The 20503-nt window shown below is 46.1% G+C and overlaps 1 protein-coding gene across 1 annotated transcript in view; it reads left to right on the top strand.

Moving 5' to 3' along the window:
- Positions 1-20503, top strand: part of LOC121582490 (pappalysin-1-like) — a 119914-nt gene that overhangs the window by 36431 nt on the left and 62980 nt on the right. Inside the window, exons 8-9 of the mRNA XM_041898308.1 lie at positions 18271-18399; positions 18498-18589. Coding sequence (XP_041754242.1) covers positions 18271-18399; positions 18498-18589 — 221 coding nt within the window. The remainder of the gene's footprint in view (positions 1-18270; positions 18400-18497; positions 18590-20503) is intronic.

Below are 20503 nucleotides of genomic sequence, written 5' to 3'. Positions count from 1 at the left end.
GATTCGTTCGGGTTCACAAGGTTGACAAAATTGGCAAAACATTTGCATTACAACTCTTCCTCATGTCTTTGCAGCAGTTGTTTTACAACAGTTTTTGTGAAAATATATTTCCTTAAACATCCTGTGTTGTGTGCTTATTCTTTTACCAATGATATGCTCCAGGCTATTTTGAGAACTTAAAACATCCCCTTATGGTCTAAGGGCCCGGGATGGGTTCCTACTAAGCTAACATATGGAATTGTTTTAAGATGGTCATACCAAGGACCATTTAGCTATTTTATTTTTGAATTTTAGGACCCCTGTAGGTATAAAAAATTAAATAAAATAAAATTATTTGATGAAACATTGAATTTGGCCTTACTGCTATTAGCCCCTAAAAACACATTTAATAACAGATTCATACATGGAAAAACAGATAGTCCAAAAATAAATCAAAAGGAGTATGTTCTGAAAGGTCTGTCCTTTACCTGAGAGATATAAGAAAGTCTGATTATTATTTTAATTTTTATAGTGGAATTATCTGTATACCTTTGACGTGTAAATGCCCCATTCCCTTCCATTCATTTTTCGGCCCGGGTTACCTTCAGACGAGTCCTGTGACACTTGTGGGGTCGTAGAGCAAAATGGAGAGCAAAACCGAGAACACTCATTTTCCCATAGAGTGGTCATATTAGTTTGTAGCCCAAACCATTCAGACGCTATGTTTTCATAAGAAGACTGATTTTCGGGTCTCCTGGTCTGACAAACTGCGCTGTAGTTCTGCCACTTTCCACCACAGATGCAGGAGGCCGACATCGGCGGATGCGGTGGATTGAGACGCAGCCCATGCAAAAAACAGACATATCTAACTTAAACAGACGGATTTTGATGGGGATTGTTTTATTATGCTAATTATATTTCCACAGGGGCACAGACATCGGTTAAGGAGCGTTGGGTACTGCTGGAATGTCTACCAATGGCATATCTATATTTTTGTGAGAAATAACACTGGCCATTAAAAATATTTATGACGTATTTATAAAGTATAAATAGCCCTCACTTTAGATTAGACCCCACAAAAACACTTTACTAATGATTAGTAAATGGTTTATAAGGACCTACACTACCATTCAAAAGTTTGGGGTCATTTAGAAATGTCCTTGTTTTCGAAAGAAAAGCAATTATTTTGGCCATTTAAATAACAATCAAATTGATCAGAAATACAGTGTAGACATTGTTAATGTTGTAAATGGCTATTTTAGTTGCAAAGAAAAAGCCATATCTCAGACTGCCCATCTTAATCTTTTCTTTTTATTGGCCAGTCTGAGATATGGCTTTTTCTTTGCAACTCTGCCTAGAAGGTCAGCATCCCGGAGTCGCCTCTTCACTGTTGACGTTGAGACTGGTGTTTTGCGGGTACTATTTAATGAAGCTGCCAGTTGAGGACCTGTGAGGCGTCTGTTTCTCAATCTAGACACTCTAATGTATTTTTCCTCTTGCTCAGTTGTGCACCGGGGCCCCCCACTCCTCTTTCTATTCTGGTTAGAGCCAGTTTGCGCTGTTCTGTGAAGGGAGTAGTACACAGCGCTGTACGAGATGTTCAGTTTCTTGGCAATTTCTTGCATGGAATAACCTTCATTTCTCAAAACAAGAATAGACCGATGAGTTTCAGAAGAAAGTTATTTGTTTCTGGCCATTTCGAGCCTGTAATCGAACTCATAATTGCTGATCGTCACGTTCGTTGAAGGACGGGTCAGACCAAGGCGCAGCGTGAAATGCGTACATGTTTATTTCACCGATAAACACATGAACAAAACAACAAACCAACGACACGTGAAGTCCTAAGGCTAAACACAATACAAGCCTCTAACACGGAACAAGATCCCACAACTAGTGATTGCCAATAGGCTGCCTAAGTATGACCCCCAATCAGAGACAACGAGCGACAGCTGCCTCTGATTGGGAATCACACCGCACCAACCTGACATGACAGGGAAGGGTCCGGCTCCGGGCGTGACGACCACATTCTCTCAGCCTCCCTGTTGCGCTCCTGGTCTGGTCCTCGGCGCGCTGCTTCCCCTCTCCTTCCTCCCACGAAGTACCAAGCCCTGTCTGGACCCTGGTGTGGGAGACCCCGAACCTGGAGAGGGGCTGACGTCTGGGTCTGGACTGGAGCCGCTGACCGGAGCTGGACTGAGCAACGGTGGAGCGGACTACTCTGGCTCCGGACTGGTGCTGCTGACCGGAGCTGGACTGGACCCCGGTGGAGCGGACTGCTCTGATTCCGGAGTGGATCCGCTGACCGGAGCTGGACTGGGCACCGGTGGAGCGGACTGCTCTGGCTCCGGAGTGGAGCAGCTGACCGGTGCCGGACCAGGCACCGGTGAAACGGGCACGGGCCGTGCCGGACTGGACACACGCACCACTGGTCTGGTGCGAGGAGCAGGCACGGGCCCGGCTGGACTGGTGACACGCACCACTGGCTTGGTGTGAGGAACAGGAACGGGCCGGGCCAGACTGGGAACACGCACCACTGGCTTGGTGCGGGGAGCAGGAACGGGCCATACCAGGCTAGCGACACGCACCACCGGCTTGGTGCGAGGAACAGGAACGGGCCGGGCCGGACTGGGCACACGCACCACTAGCTTGGTGCAAGACGCAGGCACGAGGTGTACCGGACTGGGAACTGACGTTCGAGATCTCCGACTGTACCAGTCTTTCACTCTACGCGCCCAGTCCTCCTCCCGTGAGGACTCCTCCCTGAGCCCCCACGAGTGCAGTGGTCGGGGCTCTTCTCCATCGATCCCCGACCACCCTTTTAGCCCCCCCCAATTTTTTTATTGGGGCTCTCTCGGGCTTCCTCCTCGGCCGGCGCCTTATGCGTTGCCGTTGCTCCTCTCTAAACCGGGCCTCCACTGTCTCCTCCCAAGGACGGCGATCCATCCCAGCCTGAATCTCCTCCCATGTCCAGGATCCCTTTCCGTCCAGGATCTCCTCCCATGTCCAGGATGTCTGCTCCTGGGCAATCTGCTTGGTCCGTGTTTGGTGGGATCTTCTGTCACGTTCATTGAAGGACGGGTCAGACCAAGGCGCAGCGTGAAATGCGTACATGTTTATTTCACCGATAAACACACGAACAAAACAACAAACCAACGACACGTGAAGTCCTAAGGCTAAACACAATACAAGCCTCTAACATGGAAAAAGATCCCACAACTAGTGATTGCCAATAGACAGCCTAAGTATGATCCCCAATCAGAGACAACGAGCGACAGCTGCCTCTGATTGGGAATAACACCCGGCCAAACATAGAAACACACAACATAGAATGCCAACATAGAAAATACAACATAGAATATCCACACCCTGACTCAACATACAAGAGTCCCATGAGTCAGGGCGTGACACTGATGCTCCAGATGCTCAACTAGTCTCAAGAAGGCCAGTTTTATTGCTTCTTTAATCAGCACAACAGTTTTCAGCTGTGCTAACATAATCGCAAAAGGGTTTTTTAATGATGAATTAGCCTTTTAAAATGATAAACTTGGATTAGCAAACACAACGTGCCATTGGAACACAGGACTATGTAGATATTCCATTAAAAATCAGGCGTTTCCAGCTACAATAGCCATTTACAACATTAACAATGTCTACACTGTATTTCTGATCAATTTGATGTTATTTTAATGGACAAAAAAATTGATTTTCTTTCGAAAACAAGGACATTTCTAAGTGACCCCAAACTTTTGAACGGTAGTGTATATTAAACATATTGTGAATGATCTCTTAAATCGTTGTCAACTTTTTTCTCCCCAATTTCGTGATATCCAATTGGTAGTTACAGTCTTGTCCCATCGCTGCAACTCCCGTACGGACTCGGGAGAGGCGAAGGTCGAGAGCCATGCGTCACACTGCTCGCTTATCCCAGAAGCCTGCCGCACCAATGTGTTGGAGGAAACACCGTACAACTGGGGACCGTGTCAGCGCGCATGCGCCCGGCCCACCGCAGGAGTCGCTAGAGCGCAATGGGACAAGGACATCCCGGCCGGCCAAACCCTCCCCTAACCCGGACGATGCTGGGCCAATTGTGCGTCATCTCAGGGGTCTCCCGGTCGCTGCCGGCTGCGACACAGCCCGGGATCGAACACGGATCTGTAGTGACGCCTCAAGCACTGCAGTGCCTTAGACCGCTGCGACACTTGGGAGGCCATTATTGCATACTTTAAAAGTTGTTATAAATGTGTGAATAACTAACTTACTAACATTTACAAATGTGGGAATAATGATTAATAAATGATGAATAAACTTCATGACAAGATGTAATTGTAATGTGCTAGCGCAAGCACTAGTGTACATAGTGGAATTGTGGCCACAGCAATTGCTCTTGAAGCTCTGAAGCTAGTAGAATGTCAATTGTGAGTGTCTATTGGTGGTGCATTGTGGTCTATGGTCTTGTTGCATTTCAATGGCCTTGGGTGGATCTTTATGGTGATAGCCAGTGTTGGCTAACTCTTTTGTTGTGTAAGAGGAGTTTGACCTCATTCCCAGAGAGAAAGGTCCAGGTCAACTCACAGCAAAGGATTCCTCATCATAGGAGAGTCAATTGTACACACACACACACACACACACACACACACACACACACACACACACACACACACACACACACACACAGAGAGATTAGATAGGGGTGGTTGAGGAACAGTTTGGGGGTCACTCAGATCTTTTGACATGTTTTGAAGTCGGCGGAAGTGTTGTGGTTGACCCATGGTTTTTCTGCTGGAGTGTTTTGATTGACCCATAGTTAGTTTGCTGGATCATCATGGTTCACTGGCTCCCCTGGCCTGTTTCCATAGACAGAGGGCTGACCTCCCACACTCAGCCCACTGCCCTTCCTCTGAAATGGGGCACATTAGCGGGAGTAGAGGCCTCCCTGGCTCCCTATATCCATTCAGGGTTGGATGTATGAGAGGGTGAGGGGTGGGAGGTCAGGCTAGTGGGGGTGAGTTATGAAGGGGGTGAGCAGGGGGTGGGATGAAGAGGAGAGGGAGAGAGGTGGAATGTTGGACTGGTTGGGGGTAAATCATGGAGTGGTTACGGGTGGGCTGAGAGGAGGGTTAGTGGGGGTGATGGCGGGTGGGAGTGAGTGACCCTAGCCTTCTGAGACCCCCTGGCCCATAGGCTAATCCTCTCCCTGACCTGGGTCCTCTGGCCTGTCAGGGTATCAAAGGCCACCTCTGCTCTGACGTGACGGGACTCCCCAGCCCGGGAGGGAGATGGCAGCTGCCCCCTACGCCCCCTTTTCACTGGGACCCCTGCCCCCCGTTCTGGCCTTCTCCTTAACACTTATATCCCCTATGTTCTCCTATGCTCTTACCCCTGTGGCCCCATGGCCCTGCTCATCTCCTGTCAAGTCCACTGTTGCTCTAGCCCTGAGAAGACAACCCCTTCACCTCTTCTCAGAGAACTCTGTTGTTTTCTCAGCTCTGACTGCTTGACTTGGAGGTTTTCTGTTTTCTTTTTGCCAGCAATACCAGATTGGGGATGTAGAATACACGTCCTAGGTATTTCTGAGAAATGGCTGTGTGCTCCAATGGTAATTGTTTTAGATCGCCTCCGTGTGCGGATTGTTTTGGGGGAGGTTTTTGGTTTTGTTTGTGAGTTTGAGTTCACAGATGCGTGCAAACATTTCAGACTTTTTTCCCTCCATGGCCTAAACCCATTTTGTCAAGAATATAATACTGTGTATGATTTTAAAGACTCTGTCTACTGAGAATAAAACATACAACACCTCCCCCCTCTCCCCTTCACCTCTCTTCATCCTCTTCTCCTCAAAACACATTCTCTCTGTCTCCATGGCCCCCTCCACTCCCAAAAAGCCCCACTGTGCCCTGCGCTCCCTCCGTCATCCCCTGCCTGCTCTCTGTCCATAAGGGGCAGCATTAGCACTGAGCCTTGCATAAGCTCTCTAATATGAACCATAATGGTGAGTGGCAGACAGAGGAAGTGGAGGCGGCAGCAGCGGGTCCCGGGATGTCTGGACGTCTCACCCCTCTCTCTCTCTCTTCTCCCCCCTTCCCCCCTCAGAATCCTTTTTCAAAGAATTCCGACCGGATTTCCCCGGGATAAAATTGGGCCAGGTCCAAAAAGTGGATTTGGAGGGATAGTTAAGGTGGAATGTTCAAGAGAGGGTTAAGTTTCTCTGTGGGAGGCAGAGAAACCCATTTTACTGTAAAGCGCTAAATTGAAGTTTAAAGGTAGGGTTCCCACAATGGAGCTCCACAGGTATCTGCAGCCTCAAACCAGACTTGGGTCAAATACAGTGGGGAAAAAAAGTATTTAGTCAGCCACCAATTGTGCAAGTTCTCCCACTTAAAAAGATGAGAGAGGCCTGTAATTTTCATCATAGGTACACGTCAACTATGACAGACAAATTGAGGAAAAAAATTCCAGAAAATCACATTGTAGGATTTTTAATGAATTTATTTGCAAATTATGGTGGAAAATAAGTATTTGGTCACCTACTAACAAGCAAGATTTCTGGCTCTCATAGACCTGTAACTTCTTCTTTAAGAGGCTCCTCTGTCCTCCACTTGTTACCTGTATTAATGGCACCTGTTTGAACTTGTTATCAGTATAAAAGACACCTGTCCACAACCTCAAACAGTCACACTCCAAACTCCACTATGGCCAAGACCAAAGAGCTGTCAAACGACACCAGAAACAAAATTGTAGACCTGCACCAGGCTGGGAAGACTGAATCTGCAATAGGTAAGCAGCTTGGTTTGAAGAAATCAACTGTGGGAGCAATTATTAGGAAATGGAAGACATACAAGACCACTGATAATCTCCCTCGATCTGGGGCTCCACGCAAGATCTCACCCTGTGGGGTCAAAATGATCACAAGAACGGTGAGCAAAAATCCCAGAACCACACGGGTGGACCTAGTGAATGACCTGCAGAGAGCTGGGACCAAAGTAACAAAGCCTACCATCAGTAACACACTACGCCGCCAGGGACTCAAATCCTGCAGTGCCAGACGTGTCCCCCTGCTTAAGCCAGTACATGTCCAGGCCTGTCTGAAGTTTGCTAGAGTGCATTTGGATGATCCAGAAGAGGATTGGGAGAATGTCATATGGTCAGATGAAACCAAAATATAACTTTTTGGTAAAAACTCAACTCGTCGTGTTTGGAGGACAAAGAATGCAGAGTTGCATCCAAAGAACATCATACCTACTGTGAAGCATGGGGGTGGAAACATCATGCTTTGGGGCTGTTTTTCTGCAAAGGGACCAGGACGACTGATCCGTGTAAAGGAAAGAATGAATGGGGCCATGTATCGTGAGATTTTGAGTGAAAACCTCCTTCCATCAGCAAGGGCATTGAAGATGAAACGTGGCTGGGTCTTTCAGCATGACAATGATCCCAAACACACCGCCCGGGCAACGAAGGAGTGGCTTCGTAAGAAGCATTTCAAGGTCCTGGAGTGGCCTAGCCAGTCTCCAGATCTCAACCCCCATCGAAAATCTTTGGAGGGAGTTGAAAGTCCGTGTTGCCCAGCGACAGCCCCAAAACATCACTGCTCTAGAGGAGATCTGCATGGAGGAATGGGCCAAAATACCAGCAACAGTGTGTGAAAACCTTGTGAAGACTTACAGAAAACGTTTGACCTGTGTCATTGCCAACAAAGGGTATATAACAAAGTATTGAGAAACTTTTGTTATTGACCAAATACTTATTTTCCACCATAATTTGCAAATAAATTCATAAAAAATCCTACAATGTGATTTTCTGGATTTTTTTTTCCTCATTTTGTCTGTCATAGTTGACGTGTACCTATGATGAAAATTACAGGCCTCTCTCATCTTTTTAAGTGGGAGAACTTGCACAATTGGTGGCTGACTAAATACTTTTTTCCCCCACTGTATATACCGTATGTCAAATGCTTTCAAATACTTGAGAAGCAACCTCAAATGTATGCGACCTAGGTCTGCCTCTTGTATCTAAGGAAGATGTATAGGGGATTTAAGGTAAAATGACTTAGCACTTTTTGTTTGACACCAATGGTTTCCATTGTTATTATTACAATTATGTATACTGTCTTTGCTGATATTCCTACATATGTTAGGTTTACTCTCCACTGTCTGATTTGGCAGTATGAGTGCATCACTCAGCAGTGAGTCATTGACGCTAGGCTAGGCCAGTGGAGCTCCTCGCTAAGTGATGTGTCAACATCTGAACCATAGGAGTGATGGAACTTCTCATACGTGTCATCAATGTGAGACAAACTGTTGGTTGATGGGGTGTCTGCTGTGTATCTTGTTATTGTGCTGTATTGAGGTAATGGGGTTATGTCTTATTCCTTATAATATCGCAGAAAAAACTGTGGGGAAAAAAAGTATTTAGTCAGCCACCAATTGTGCAAGTTCTCCCACTTAAAAAGATGAGAGAGGCCTGTAATTTTCACCATAGGTACACGTCAACTATGACAGACAAAATGAGAAAAAGAAATCCAGAAAATCACATTGTAGGATTTCTAATGAATTTATTTGCAAATTATGGTGGAAAATAAGTATTTGGTCAATAACAAAAGTTTCTCAATACTTTGTTATATACCCTTTGTTGGCAATGACACAGGTCAAAAGTTTTCTGTAAGTCTTCACAAGGTTTTCACACACTGTTGCTGGTATTTTGGCCCATTCCTCCATGCAGATCTCCTCTAGAGCAGTGATGTTTTGGGGCTGTCGCTGGGCAACACAGACTTTCAACTCCCCTCCAAAGATTTTCTATGGGGTTGAGATCTGGAGACTGGCTAGGCCACTCCAGGACCTTGAAATGCTTCTTACGAAGCCACTCCTTTGTTGCCCGGGCGGTGTGTTTGGGATCATTGTCATGCTGAAAGACCCAGCCACGTTTCATCTTCAATGCCCTTGCTGATGGAAGGAGGTTTTCACTCAATCTCACGATACATGGCCCCATTCATTCTTTCCTTTACACGGATCAGTCGTCCTGGTCCCTTTGCAGAAAAACAGCCCCAAAGCATGATGTTTCCACCCCCATGCTTCACAGTAGGTATGGTGTTCTTAGGATGCAACTCAGCATTCTTTGTCCTCCAAACACGACAAGTTGAATTTTTACCAAAAAGTTCTATTTTGGTTTCATCTGACCATATGACATTCTCCCAATCCTCTTCTGGATCATCCAAATGCACTCTAGCAAACTTCAGACGGGCCTGGACATGTACTGGCTTAAGCAGGGGGACACGTCTGGCACTGCAGGATTTGAGTCCCTGGCGGCGTAGTGTGTTACTGATGGTAGGCTTTGTTACTTTGGTCCCAGCTCTCTGCAGGTCATTCACTAGGTCCCCCCGTGTGGTTCTGGGATATTTGCTCACCGTTCTTGTGATCATTTTGACCCCACGGGGTGAGATCTTGCGTGGAGCCCCAGATCGAGGGAGATTATCAGTGGTCTTGTATGTCTTCCATTTCCTAATAATTGCTCCCACAGTTGATTTCTTCAAACCAAGCTGCTTACCTATTGCAGATTCAGTCTTCCCAGCCTGGTGCAGGTCTACAATTTTGTTTCTGGTGTCTTTTGACAGCTCTTTGGTCTTGGCCATAGTGGAGTTTGGAGTGTGACTGTTTGAGGTTGTGGACAGGTGTCTTTTATACTGATAACAAGTTCAAACAGGTGCCATTAATACAGGTAACGAGTGGAGGACAGAGGAGCCTCTTAAAGAAGAAGTTACAGGTCTGTGAGAGCCAGAAATCTTGCTTGTTTGTAGGTGACCAAATACTTATTTTCCACCATAATTTGCAAATGAATTCATAAAAAATCCTACAATGTGATTTTCTGGATTTCTTTTTCTCATTTTGTCTGTCATAGTTGACGTGTACCTATGATGAAAATTACAGGCCTCTCTCATCTTTTTAAGTGGGAGAACTTGCACAATTGGTGGCTGACTAAATACTTTTTTTCCCCACTGTATATTGGATCTTCTGATTCAAGAGAAGAGATAGAAGTGGCACTGCCACCAACTCCTTGTCACTCTGTCTGAGGCTGTGCTAATATGAACATCTTAATTTTACATTGTAGAGTTGCAGAACATTGAGTTAGGCACATTGTACCAAAGAAAACAACATAATGATATGAATCTGTGAGGTCTCACTGTATAGCACTTGACTTTTTAAAGATTTGATAGGTAGGAAACCTCAAATGTATTGCAGCTGTCCCCTTGAAATATAAACTCAGCAAAAAAAGAAACGTCCTCTCACTGTCAACTGCGTTTATTTTCACCAAACGTAACATTTGTAAATATTTGTATGAACATAACAAAATTCAACAACTGAGACATAAACTGAACAAGTTCCACAGACATGTGACTAACAGAAATTGAATAATGTGTCCCTGAACAACGGGAGGGGTCAAAATCAAAAGTAACAGTTAGTACCTGGTGTGGACACCAGCTGCATTAAGTACTGCAGTGCATCTCCTCCTCATGGACTGCACCAGATTTGCCAGTTCTTGCTGTGAGATGTTACCTCACTCTTCCACCAAGGCACCTGCAAGTTCCCGGACATTTCTGGGGGAATGGCCCTAGCCCTCACCCTCCGATCCAACAGGTCCCAGACGTGCTCAATGGGATTGAGATCCGGGCTCTTCGCTGGCCATGGCAGAACACTGACATTCCTGTCTTGCAGGAAATCATGCACAGAACGAGCAGTATGGCTGGTGGCATTGTCATGCTGGAGGGTCATGTCAGGATGAGCCTGCAGGAAGGGTACCACAGCATTGAGATTGCCTGCAATGACAACAAGCTCAGTCCAATGATACTGTGACACACTGCCCCAGACCATGACGGACCCTCCACCTCCAAATCGATCCCCCTCCAGAGTACAGGCCTCGGTGTAACGCTCATTCCTTCGACGATAAGCGTGAATCCGACCATCACCCCTGGTGAGACAAAACCGCGACTCGTCAGTGAAGATCTTTTTGCCAGTCCTGTCTGGTCCAGTGATGGTGGGTTAGTGCCCATAGGTGACGTTGTTGCCGGTGATGTCTGGTGAGGACCTGCCTTACAACAGGCCTACAAGCCCTCAGTCCAGCCTCTCTCGGCCTATTGCGGACAATCTGAGCACTGATGGAGGGATTGTGCGTTCCTGGTGTAACTCGGGCAGTTGTTGCCATCCTGTACCTGTCCCGCAGGTGTGATGTTCGGATGTACCGATCCTGTGCAGGTGTTGTTACACGTGGAGGACGATCAGCTGTCTGTCCTGTCTCTCTGTAGCGCTGTCTTAGGCGTCTCACAGTACAGACGTTGCAATTTATTGCCCTGGCCACATCTGCAGTCCTCATGCCTCCTTGCAGCATGCCTAAGGCACGTTCACGCAGATGAGCAGGGACCCTGGGCATCTTTCTTTTGGTGTTTTTCAGAGTCAGTAGAAAGGCCTCTTTAGTGTCCTACGTTTTCATAACTGTGACCTTAATTGCCTACCGTCAGTAAGCTGTTAGTGTCTTAACGACCGTTCCACAGGTGCATGTTCATTAATTGTTTATGGTTCATTGAACAAGCATGGGAAACAGTGTTTAAACCCTTTACAATTAAGATCTGTGTAGTTATTGCGATTTTTACGAATTGTCTTTGAAAGACAGGGTCCAGAAAAAGGGACGTTTCTTTTTTTGCTGAGTTTTATATTGCTTTATTTATTGTTCTTGGAAGGTTTAATCCAAGCATTTCTTCAACATCTTAGATTTATCTGGCCTCTCATCTAGTATCTTTACTGCACGAAAAACAAGCAACTTCAGAGCGGAAACGCATGCATGTACACTCACACACTCAGACACAAACACACACACGCACAGGTATTCACAAGCACACACACACAAACACACACTTCCGCACACACTTCCGCATGCAATCAGGCAGTGATATCAAAAACACTTGAAAGGAGTATTACTGTGCATTGTGCCAGACTCTAAGTCTGTGGTGAGATAAGGTCTCTATTCTCACAAGGGCCTTCGAGAAGAATGTCTGGACGAACTGCAATGGAAGCCGCCATGATGAAATCTTATCACGCGACAACTTGTTGGCCATAGAGCTGAAGACTTTGGAGTTGCATGGAGAATAGGAACTAGGCTTATATTGTCCCAAGAATGCACATAGCATGTTTACGTACACTGGAGCTCAGTGTATGACTACAGGCTGAAATTAATCAGTTGTGTTGTGTCACAACAGCAATTTGTGTTCATCTCTATTTGCAATGATGGTATACTTTTTAGAAACAAATGTATACATTGCTCTGATTACCTCTAAACAAAATATAAAGGCCCCAATCTGTTGAAGTATTGGTCCCTCAATGTCATAAGGTGGTTTAGTGAGCTCACAAAAGCTTGTTTGAAGCCCCAGGTCTGTCTGGATGGATCAGTGCTCCTGAATCAGTGTGACCGAGTATCAGCCCAGAGGGGCTCCCAGGGCCATAAACCACACATCTATCACCTGAATGTGTACATACACACACACACACACACACACACACACACACACACACACACACACACACACACTATGCCTGAGTGATGTCAGAGTTTCCCCTTCAACCTCTCTCCCCTCTGTGTCATGACAAAGGTGCTCTTCTTATGTAGGTCCCCCGGAGCATATTTCACATGCCAGTTATTGTCCCTGGTGGCCCCTGGTGGCCCCGTGTCAGTACAGCCTCTCTTGACACTATTTGAAAAATCTGTTTTCTTTTCCTTTTATCTCCTTTTTTCCATTATCTACTGCATCCCAACGTTTTTTCTCTCCCTCCTCCTCCTCGTCCTCCTCTTCCTCCTCTTTCTTTTCCCTCCAAGACTGGGGAGCGTTTTGAGATGGAAGGCCGAGAGTGGTGGTTGATCTTGGCAGAGGACGTGAAGGAAGCCTCGTGACCTTTTGCTCTGATATGAGACGCATAGTAAAAATCATCAGAGGTTTGTGACGTAGCTCTCCGTCCCTCGTGCTGTCGCTCCCTCTGCTCGCTCGTGTGTCCTCCAGGCTCATGTCTCCCACAGCTTTCCTTTTCCAGAGGCTTGAATAATTCAATTAAGACTAAAGGATATTTGAGAATGACCCCGGAGTCGCCTTGAAGCGCGCCAAGACTGCGGAACACTGTGTAAAACGGAGCAGTAGGTCAGGTCAAACATCCCCTTTGATTGTTGATAAAAAACAGTCAAAACCCAGCCCAGATCGTCAATCTCCTCCTCACGCCTACACAGCACCCGAGAACATTTGTAGGCCATACCTGCCTTTGTGTGTATGTGTGTGGGTGTGTTTCCATTCTATCTGGGGCAGGACAGCCAATTGGAACCCCATGTTCTCTCTCTCCTGCTGTGGGGGAGTAGGAGAGTGACCGGGTCTTTGGGAAGAGAAGGCATGGAACACATTTCATACTGAAAACCACCAGGGTAAAAAAGGCTTTCCTGCAGTAAATCTTTTGACACATTTCGAAGGCACGGGCTCTGTGTTCGGTCGGTGTGCTCTGTGCTGTACTGTGCGTATGTGCGTGCAAGAGTGCATGTGTGTATGTCTGAGTGTGTGTCTTTGTCTGCATTGTGCCTCTGTCTATGTCACTGTGTGTGTGTGTGTGTCTGTCTGCGCCTGTACCTGCAATGAGCCTCCATCTGTGTGTGTGTGTGCATGTCTCTGCTTCCCACCAAGTGTGGGTTTTATTGAATGTGAGCAACCCCGTTCCCAGCAGTGTCCCAGTCAGAACAGAGCTAAATCGATGCATAAAAAGGCAGCCTGGGCCATTCATGTTAAGGGCTCATTTAAATGATTTGTTTTGCCACTTAATAAACGTGACTGCTTCCCTGGCCATTAGTGCCAACACCTCCTAAGTCTGCTGATGGTGGCTGGAAGAGAAGGGGTGAGGAAGGGGAAGGCTCTGGCCTCGTATGAACCCATCTGTGAGTGCGATGGCTGCCACAGCCACTGCAGCGGCTCTGGAACACAGGGCTAATTTGTCTCTCTGTGTGTGTGTGTGTATTGTTTTGTTGTCGGGGTGTTGCCCGTAATCAACAGGCAAGGGCTTATGTTTCCCAGAGGGGGATAGACGTACATGCTAATAATGAGGGCATTGTGTGTGTGTGTGTGTTTTTGTTTAACTATCCTTGTGGATCCCAGAAGTCCTCACAAGGATAGTAAAACAAGGACAATTCGGACAAGTGGGAACATTTTGCCGCTCCCCATGAGGAAAAATACAATTTTAGGCTTAGATGTTAGGGTTACAATTAGGATTAAGATTACGGTTATGTTTAGGATTAGGGATTAAGGTTCAGGTTAGCATTATGGTTAAGGTTAGGGTTAGATTTAGGGTTTTGGATGGGAATCCATTTTTTTGGTCTGTGTGTGTGTGTGTGTGCGTGCGTGCATGCTCTTTTAAATATTTTCCACGGGTATGGAGTAGGTTGTAATATTGTGTGTTTTTCTGTTAGTGAGTGATTGAGAGCACGTGTGTGCATGCATGTGTGTTTTTGTGAGTATGTATGCTTGTGTATGTGTTTGTGTGAGGGTCTGCTTGTGTGTGTGTTTGTGTGAGGGTCTGCGTGTGCTTGTGTGTATGTGTGTGTGTGTGAGGGTCTGCTTGTGTGTGTGTGTGTGTGTGTGTGTGTGTGTGTGTGTGTGTGTGTGTGTGTGTGTGTGTGTGTGAGGGTCTGCGTGTGCTTGTGTGTGTGAGCTCAGAGGGGGGAGTAATACGAAAGACATTCAAAAACTAATTGGACTTGATGGTCTATGTGGTTCTGTTAACTGGCATTCTATAACATCTTCCCTGTTCTTCTGTCTCCTGAAAAATCCTCTCCAAACATGAACCACCAACTCTCAAGATGATAACTGACCATTAAATCAAGCACAATCAAAACCAATGCATACAGTTTATCTCCTGATTCCCTTGGCACGTCCATTGTAGGGTGTCCAATCAAAAACACATATTTTGACCAATGGGTAAAATAATACGTTAATTGTGTAGATAATCATCTAAGAAAACCAATGGTCCAAACCTCATGTCTCTATCACAATCTGTTCAAAAGTTAAAGGAGTTTTTATCTTGTAGGATGGCCAGAATTAAGGTGACTAAATCAACGGAGGCCTGAGAAAGAAAGTTGTCAAAAATCTGGAAAATAGCATCGCGTCAGCTAGGCTGGATTCTGTGCAAGAATTAAGGCTACTGGCTAACTGACAGGCTCACTTTCCCATTGCACTTGACATCCTTCTTCTCAAATCTGGAGGACATAAACCTATACAGTGGGGGAAAAAAGTATTTAGTCAGCCACCAATTGTGCAAGTTCTCCCACTTAAAAAGATGAGAGAGGCCTGTAATTTTCATCATAGGTACACGTCAACTATGACAGACAAAATGAGAAAAAAAAATCCAGAAAATCACATTGTAGGATTTTTAATGAATTAATTTGCAAATTATGGTGGAAAATAAGTATTTGGTCAATAACAAAAGTTTCTCAATACTTTGTTATATACCCTTTGTTGGCAATGACACAGGTCAAACGTTTTCTGTAAGTCTTCACAAGGTTTTCACACACTGTTGCTGGTATTTTGGCCCATTCCTCCATGCAGATCTCCTCTAGAGCAGTGATGTTTTGGGGCTGTCGCTGGGCAACACGGACTTTCAACTCCCTCCAAAGATTTTTTATGGGGTTGAGATCTGGAGACTGGCTAGGCCACTCCAGGACCTTGAAATGCTTCTTACGAAGCCACTCCTTCGTTGCCCGGGCGGTGTGTTTGGGATCATTGTCATGCTGAAAGACCCAGCCACGTTTCATCTTCAATGCCCTTGCTGATAGAAGGAGATTTTCACTCAAAATCTCACGATACATGGCCCCAGTCATTCTTTCCTTTACACGGATCAGTCATCCTGGTACCTTTGCAGAAAAACAGCCCCAAAGCATGATGTTTCCACCCCCATGCTTCACAGTAGGTATGGTGTTCTTTGGATGCAACTCAGCATTCTTTGTCCTCCAAACACGACGAGTTGAGTTTTTACCAAAAAGTTCTATTTTGGTTTCATCTGACCATATGACATTCTCCCAATCCTCTTCTGGATCATCCAAATGCACTCTAGCAAACTTCAGACGGGCCTGGACATGTACTGGCTGAAGCAGGGGGACACGTCTGGCACTGCAGGATTTGAGTCCCTGGCGGCGTAGTGTGTTACTGATGGTAGGCTTTGTTACTTTGGTCCCAGCTCTCTGCAGGTCATTCACTAGGTCCCCCCGTGTGGTTCTGGGATATTTGCTCACCGTTCTTGTGATCATTTTGACCCCACGGGGTGAGATCTTGCGTGGAGCCCCAGATCGAGGGAGATTATCAGTGGTCTTGTATGTCTTCCATTTCCTAATAATTGCTCCCACAGTTGATTTCTTCAAACCAAGCTGCTTACCTATTGCAGATTCAGTCTTCCCAGCCTGGTGCAGGTCTACAATTTTGTTTCTGGTGTCGTTTGACAGCTCTTTGGTCTTGGCCATAGTGGAGTTTGGAGTGTGACTGTTTGAGGTTGTGGACAGGTGTCTTTTATACTGATAACAAGTTCAAACAGGTGCCATTAATACAGGGAACGAGTGGAGGACAGAGGAGCCTCTTAAAGAAGAAGTTACAGGTCTGTGAGAGCCAGAAATCTTGCTTGTTTGTAGGTGACCAAATACTTATTTTCCACCATAATTTGCAAATAAATTCATAAAAAATCCTACAATGTGATTTTCTGGATTTTTTTTCTTCTCAATTTGTCTGTCATAGTTGACGTGTACCTATGATGAAAATTACAGGCCTCTCTCATCTTTTTAAGTGGGAGAACTTGCACAATTGGTGGCTGACTAAATACTTTTTTCCCCCACTGTATGTTACGAAATCTGACTTTTTGGATACAATGTTAATGATATGTTAGAGAAAGACCCCACTGAACGATTCAGAACATGAAGAATCATATTTGTCTTGGTAAAATGTATTTTATAACATAAGGAAGTGAAATGTCATCACCACTGGGCAGAGTGGGTGGACACCCTATTCATTGTATTGTAGGCTACAGTATTGAGATATCCTGCTGGCTCGGACCGCAGAGAGCACACTGATGCGGAGCTATGCAGCTGGATGTTTTTCTAACTCCCATCTTGTTTTTGGCCTCCGCGGGCCATATTGTATTACACCCAATGAAAGCAGTGCTGAAGCCCCTCGCCAGATGTTTGTTTGTGTCTAAGTGTCCTCGGAGTGGGGCGGAAGGAGAGGTGTACAGATGAGCATACTGTGGCCCCGTGGCTGTTCCCTCACCTCTATACACAAACACACACACAAATGCACAAAAGGCACACATACACACACACACACACGTATAAACAGACCCACACATAAACAGACACACATATGCTGCGGTCACAGCGACCAGCACACCTTGACCTATTGTTCGAATGTGAACTCACTCTGTCTGTCTGTGTGGAGCGGCTCCATAGATATATCACTTACAGTACAACATAGTAGGAGGGAGAGAGGCAGGAACCCATACAGCCGGTAGGGACAGACAGTTCAGGTGGGGAGAGCGAGTGTGTGAATACTGGACCATTGTCCTGAATAGACTGCAATTGAAACCCACTGTAACATCCGTACCCAACCTCACCCTGCTCATTGATCTGAGCTGTGATCGTACAGAGCCTTCATTGACCTCTCTTTGTAGGTTACTGGAATTTGTTCTTATAGGGCTGAACTCAAACTGTTGCGTAAAACACACATTTTGTCAATGGGACATGTGTGTGGAAAAAGTTATGCACACAGATCTTAAGTTAGGATTCGTCCTTAAATGCTCTTGGTCTTTCTAGGGCCAATAGTCTTGGCCACTCTATCACTACTCTAGGTCAGTGGGCTAAAGGTCTATTCTCTGTGTGTGTTTTTAGTGATGTGGTGCCAGCTAAAGGTCTATTCTCTGTGTGTGTTTGTGGAGATGTGGTGCCAGCTAAAGGTCTATTCTCTGTGTGTGTTTGTAGTGATGTGGTGCCAGCTAAAGGTCTATTCTCTGTGTTTGTGGTGATGTGGTTCCAGCTAAAGGTCTATTCTCTGTGTGTGTTTGTAGTGATGTGGTGCCAGCTAAAGGTATATTCTCTGTGTGTGTTTGTAGAGATGTGGTGCCAGCTAAAGGTCTATTCTCTGTGTGTGTTTGTAGAGATGTGGTGCCAGCTAAAGGTTGCTCCCCTGTGTGTGCGTGTTTATGGAGGGATGTGGTACCAGCTAACGTTTTCATCTGTGTGTTTGTGTGTCTTTAGGGAAGTGGTACCAGGCAGTGTGTACACCTACCAGGTCCTAACCATCTCAGCCCACAGTGAGAGTGAACCCTCCCCACCCCTCACACACCAGCTTGGGGCACCATACTGCGGAGATGGACGCATCCAGAGGTAACGTGTGTGTGTGTGTGTGTTTGCATGCCTACATGCTTGCGTGTGTGTGTTCTCCCAGTAACAGTCTCCTGTCTGTCTGTCTGTCTGTCTCTCAGGGCACAGGGAGAGGAGTGTGATGATATGAACTCTATGAATGGAGACGGCTGCTCCAGCCAGTGTAAGAAGGAGCCCTTCTTCAACTGTGTCGGTACGTCCTCCTCAGCACCATCAATATGTCAAAATAGAGACATTTTAACCATTGTAGTTATTTGTCCCTAAAGTTAACATATTACTTGTACAGTATGTCACTTATGGTGACATATTTTCTAAACAGTTATTTAACACAGTGGCTGGTTCTATGAATCAAAATCAATCATGTCCACAACTGGCACAGTATGCATGCTCCAAAAGGTGATTAATTGGTAAGACACAGAAGGATACCATTTCCATCCCCATTGAGGTCTCTATGAAGGTGGAACCACACAGACAATTTAATTGGTCCTTTGAACTCAGCAAGCTCTTTTGATTGTCTAGCTGTTGCGACAGATGCTGTGCCTCTTATCGGTAGGAGGACTCTCCAGTGTGTGTGGTTGAGATGCGTATGTTGTGGGAAGATGTGAATAACATGCTAGTCACACGCTGGCTCTGTGAGTGACAGCAGCGACGCGTTCACTAGTTTCACATCTGTGTCTGGGACTTGTCCAAGGGCTTGATGCATTTCTCATAGGAGCAGATGCCACTGTGTATCATGGTCATAATGATGTCTCGCTGAGAGTCTGGAAAGGATTGTCGTTTGAAGAGAGAATAAACAAATTCATTCAGTGGATTGGATTCTCTGGCGTCCTCTTCAGTCACTGGTTGGTTAAGAGATGGATGAGTTCCTTTCCTTTTCTCATCCTCTCTTGTTTTTGCACACTATAAAAAGTCCCATTGTGTCAGAGCTGATCTCGCCTCGTCAAGTGATGTGTGTGTTTGTATGTGCGTGCATGCACATTTTTGCATGCACGTTTGTGTGTGTGTCTCACAACCCCTGTCAGATCGCTGGCCGGCCCGGCAGCGTCGTTTTCCGTTGACCGCAGCGTTCTGGGATATGTGTGTGACTGCCTGACATATTTCTAGTTTTTGTGTGGAAATCGGACACTATAATGAAGGGACCTTCTGTCTGTCTGTGTGTCTGCCTGTCTGTGTGTTGGACGAGCGGCTAACACAGAGCATAGTGCAGCCTGACATGCTCTCATGCTAGGGAAAAGGGACAGATACTGAACACTCCTGTTGCCATAAGGGAATAAAGGAAATGTGTATTGACTGGGTTCCCTTGTTGGATAGAGTCATGGTACTGCTTCACAGAACAGCTCTCATTCTCTCTGGCGTGCTCCTCTCTTTATCTATCTATTCCCAACATTATTCCACCTCTTTCTACGTCCTTGTTTTCCTCTGTCACCCTTTCTTTCTTCTCCTCTCTCTTCTGGTTCATCATTTATCGTCGTTTCGCTCCTGAACTCAATCACCTCTTCTCTGTCTCTCTCTCTCTCTCTCTCTCTCTCTCTCTCTCTCTCTCTCTCTCTCTCTCTCTCTCTCTCTCTCTCTCTCTCTCTCTCTCTCTCTCTCTCTCTCTCTCTCTCTCTCTCTACCTCTCATTCCTTCTCACTCTCCATCCATTTGGCGTGGCAGGAGTGCATTCTAAATGCCCCCTCTGCAGCCCCTCGTTTCAACATCGTCAGAGCAGAGTACAGCTCTAAGCGGAGCAGAACTGGGGAGGGCTGGAATTTCAAGGAGGCCCAGCCAACTTGGCACGGAATGCTGCCTTCCCCCTAACTGGAACCCCCGACATTGTGAGAGCACACGCACAACCCAGACTCCTCTAGCCCAGCTCCAGCCCCAGCCCCAACTCCGGGTGGGATGTCTGGAAAAGCCATACTGGTGTATCCTCCTGCCTGGTCTCTCTCTCTCTCTCTCAACTCTCTCTCTCTCTCCCACTCCCCTCTCTCTAAATAAAGCAGAAATGATCCTAATCTGTCAAGTTCATCAGATAGTGTTACGCTCCTGGAGGCCCTACTCTTTCCCAGCCTTCCCTTGCAGGAGATGGCACCCCTTGAGTGTTACTTTATTTATGCAGACATCC

The sequence above is a fragment of the Coregonus clupeaformis genome, chromosome 15, assembly GCF_020615455.1.
Source record: "Coregonus clupeaformis isolate EN_2021a chromosome 15, ASM2061545v1, whole genome shotgun sequence".
NCBI classification, from domain to species: domain Eukaryota; kingdom Metazoa; phylum Chordata; class Actinopteri; order Salmoniformes; family Salmonidae; genus Coregonus; species Coregonus clupeaformis.
This window is presented reverse-complemented; position numbering and strand designations above follow the sequence as displayed.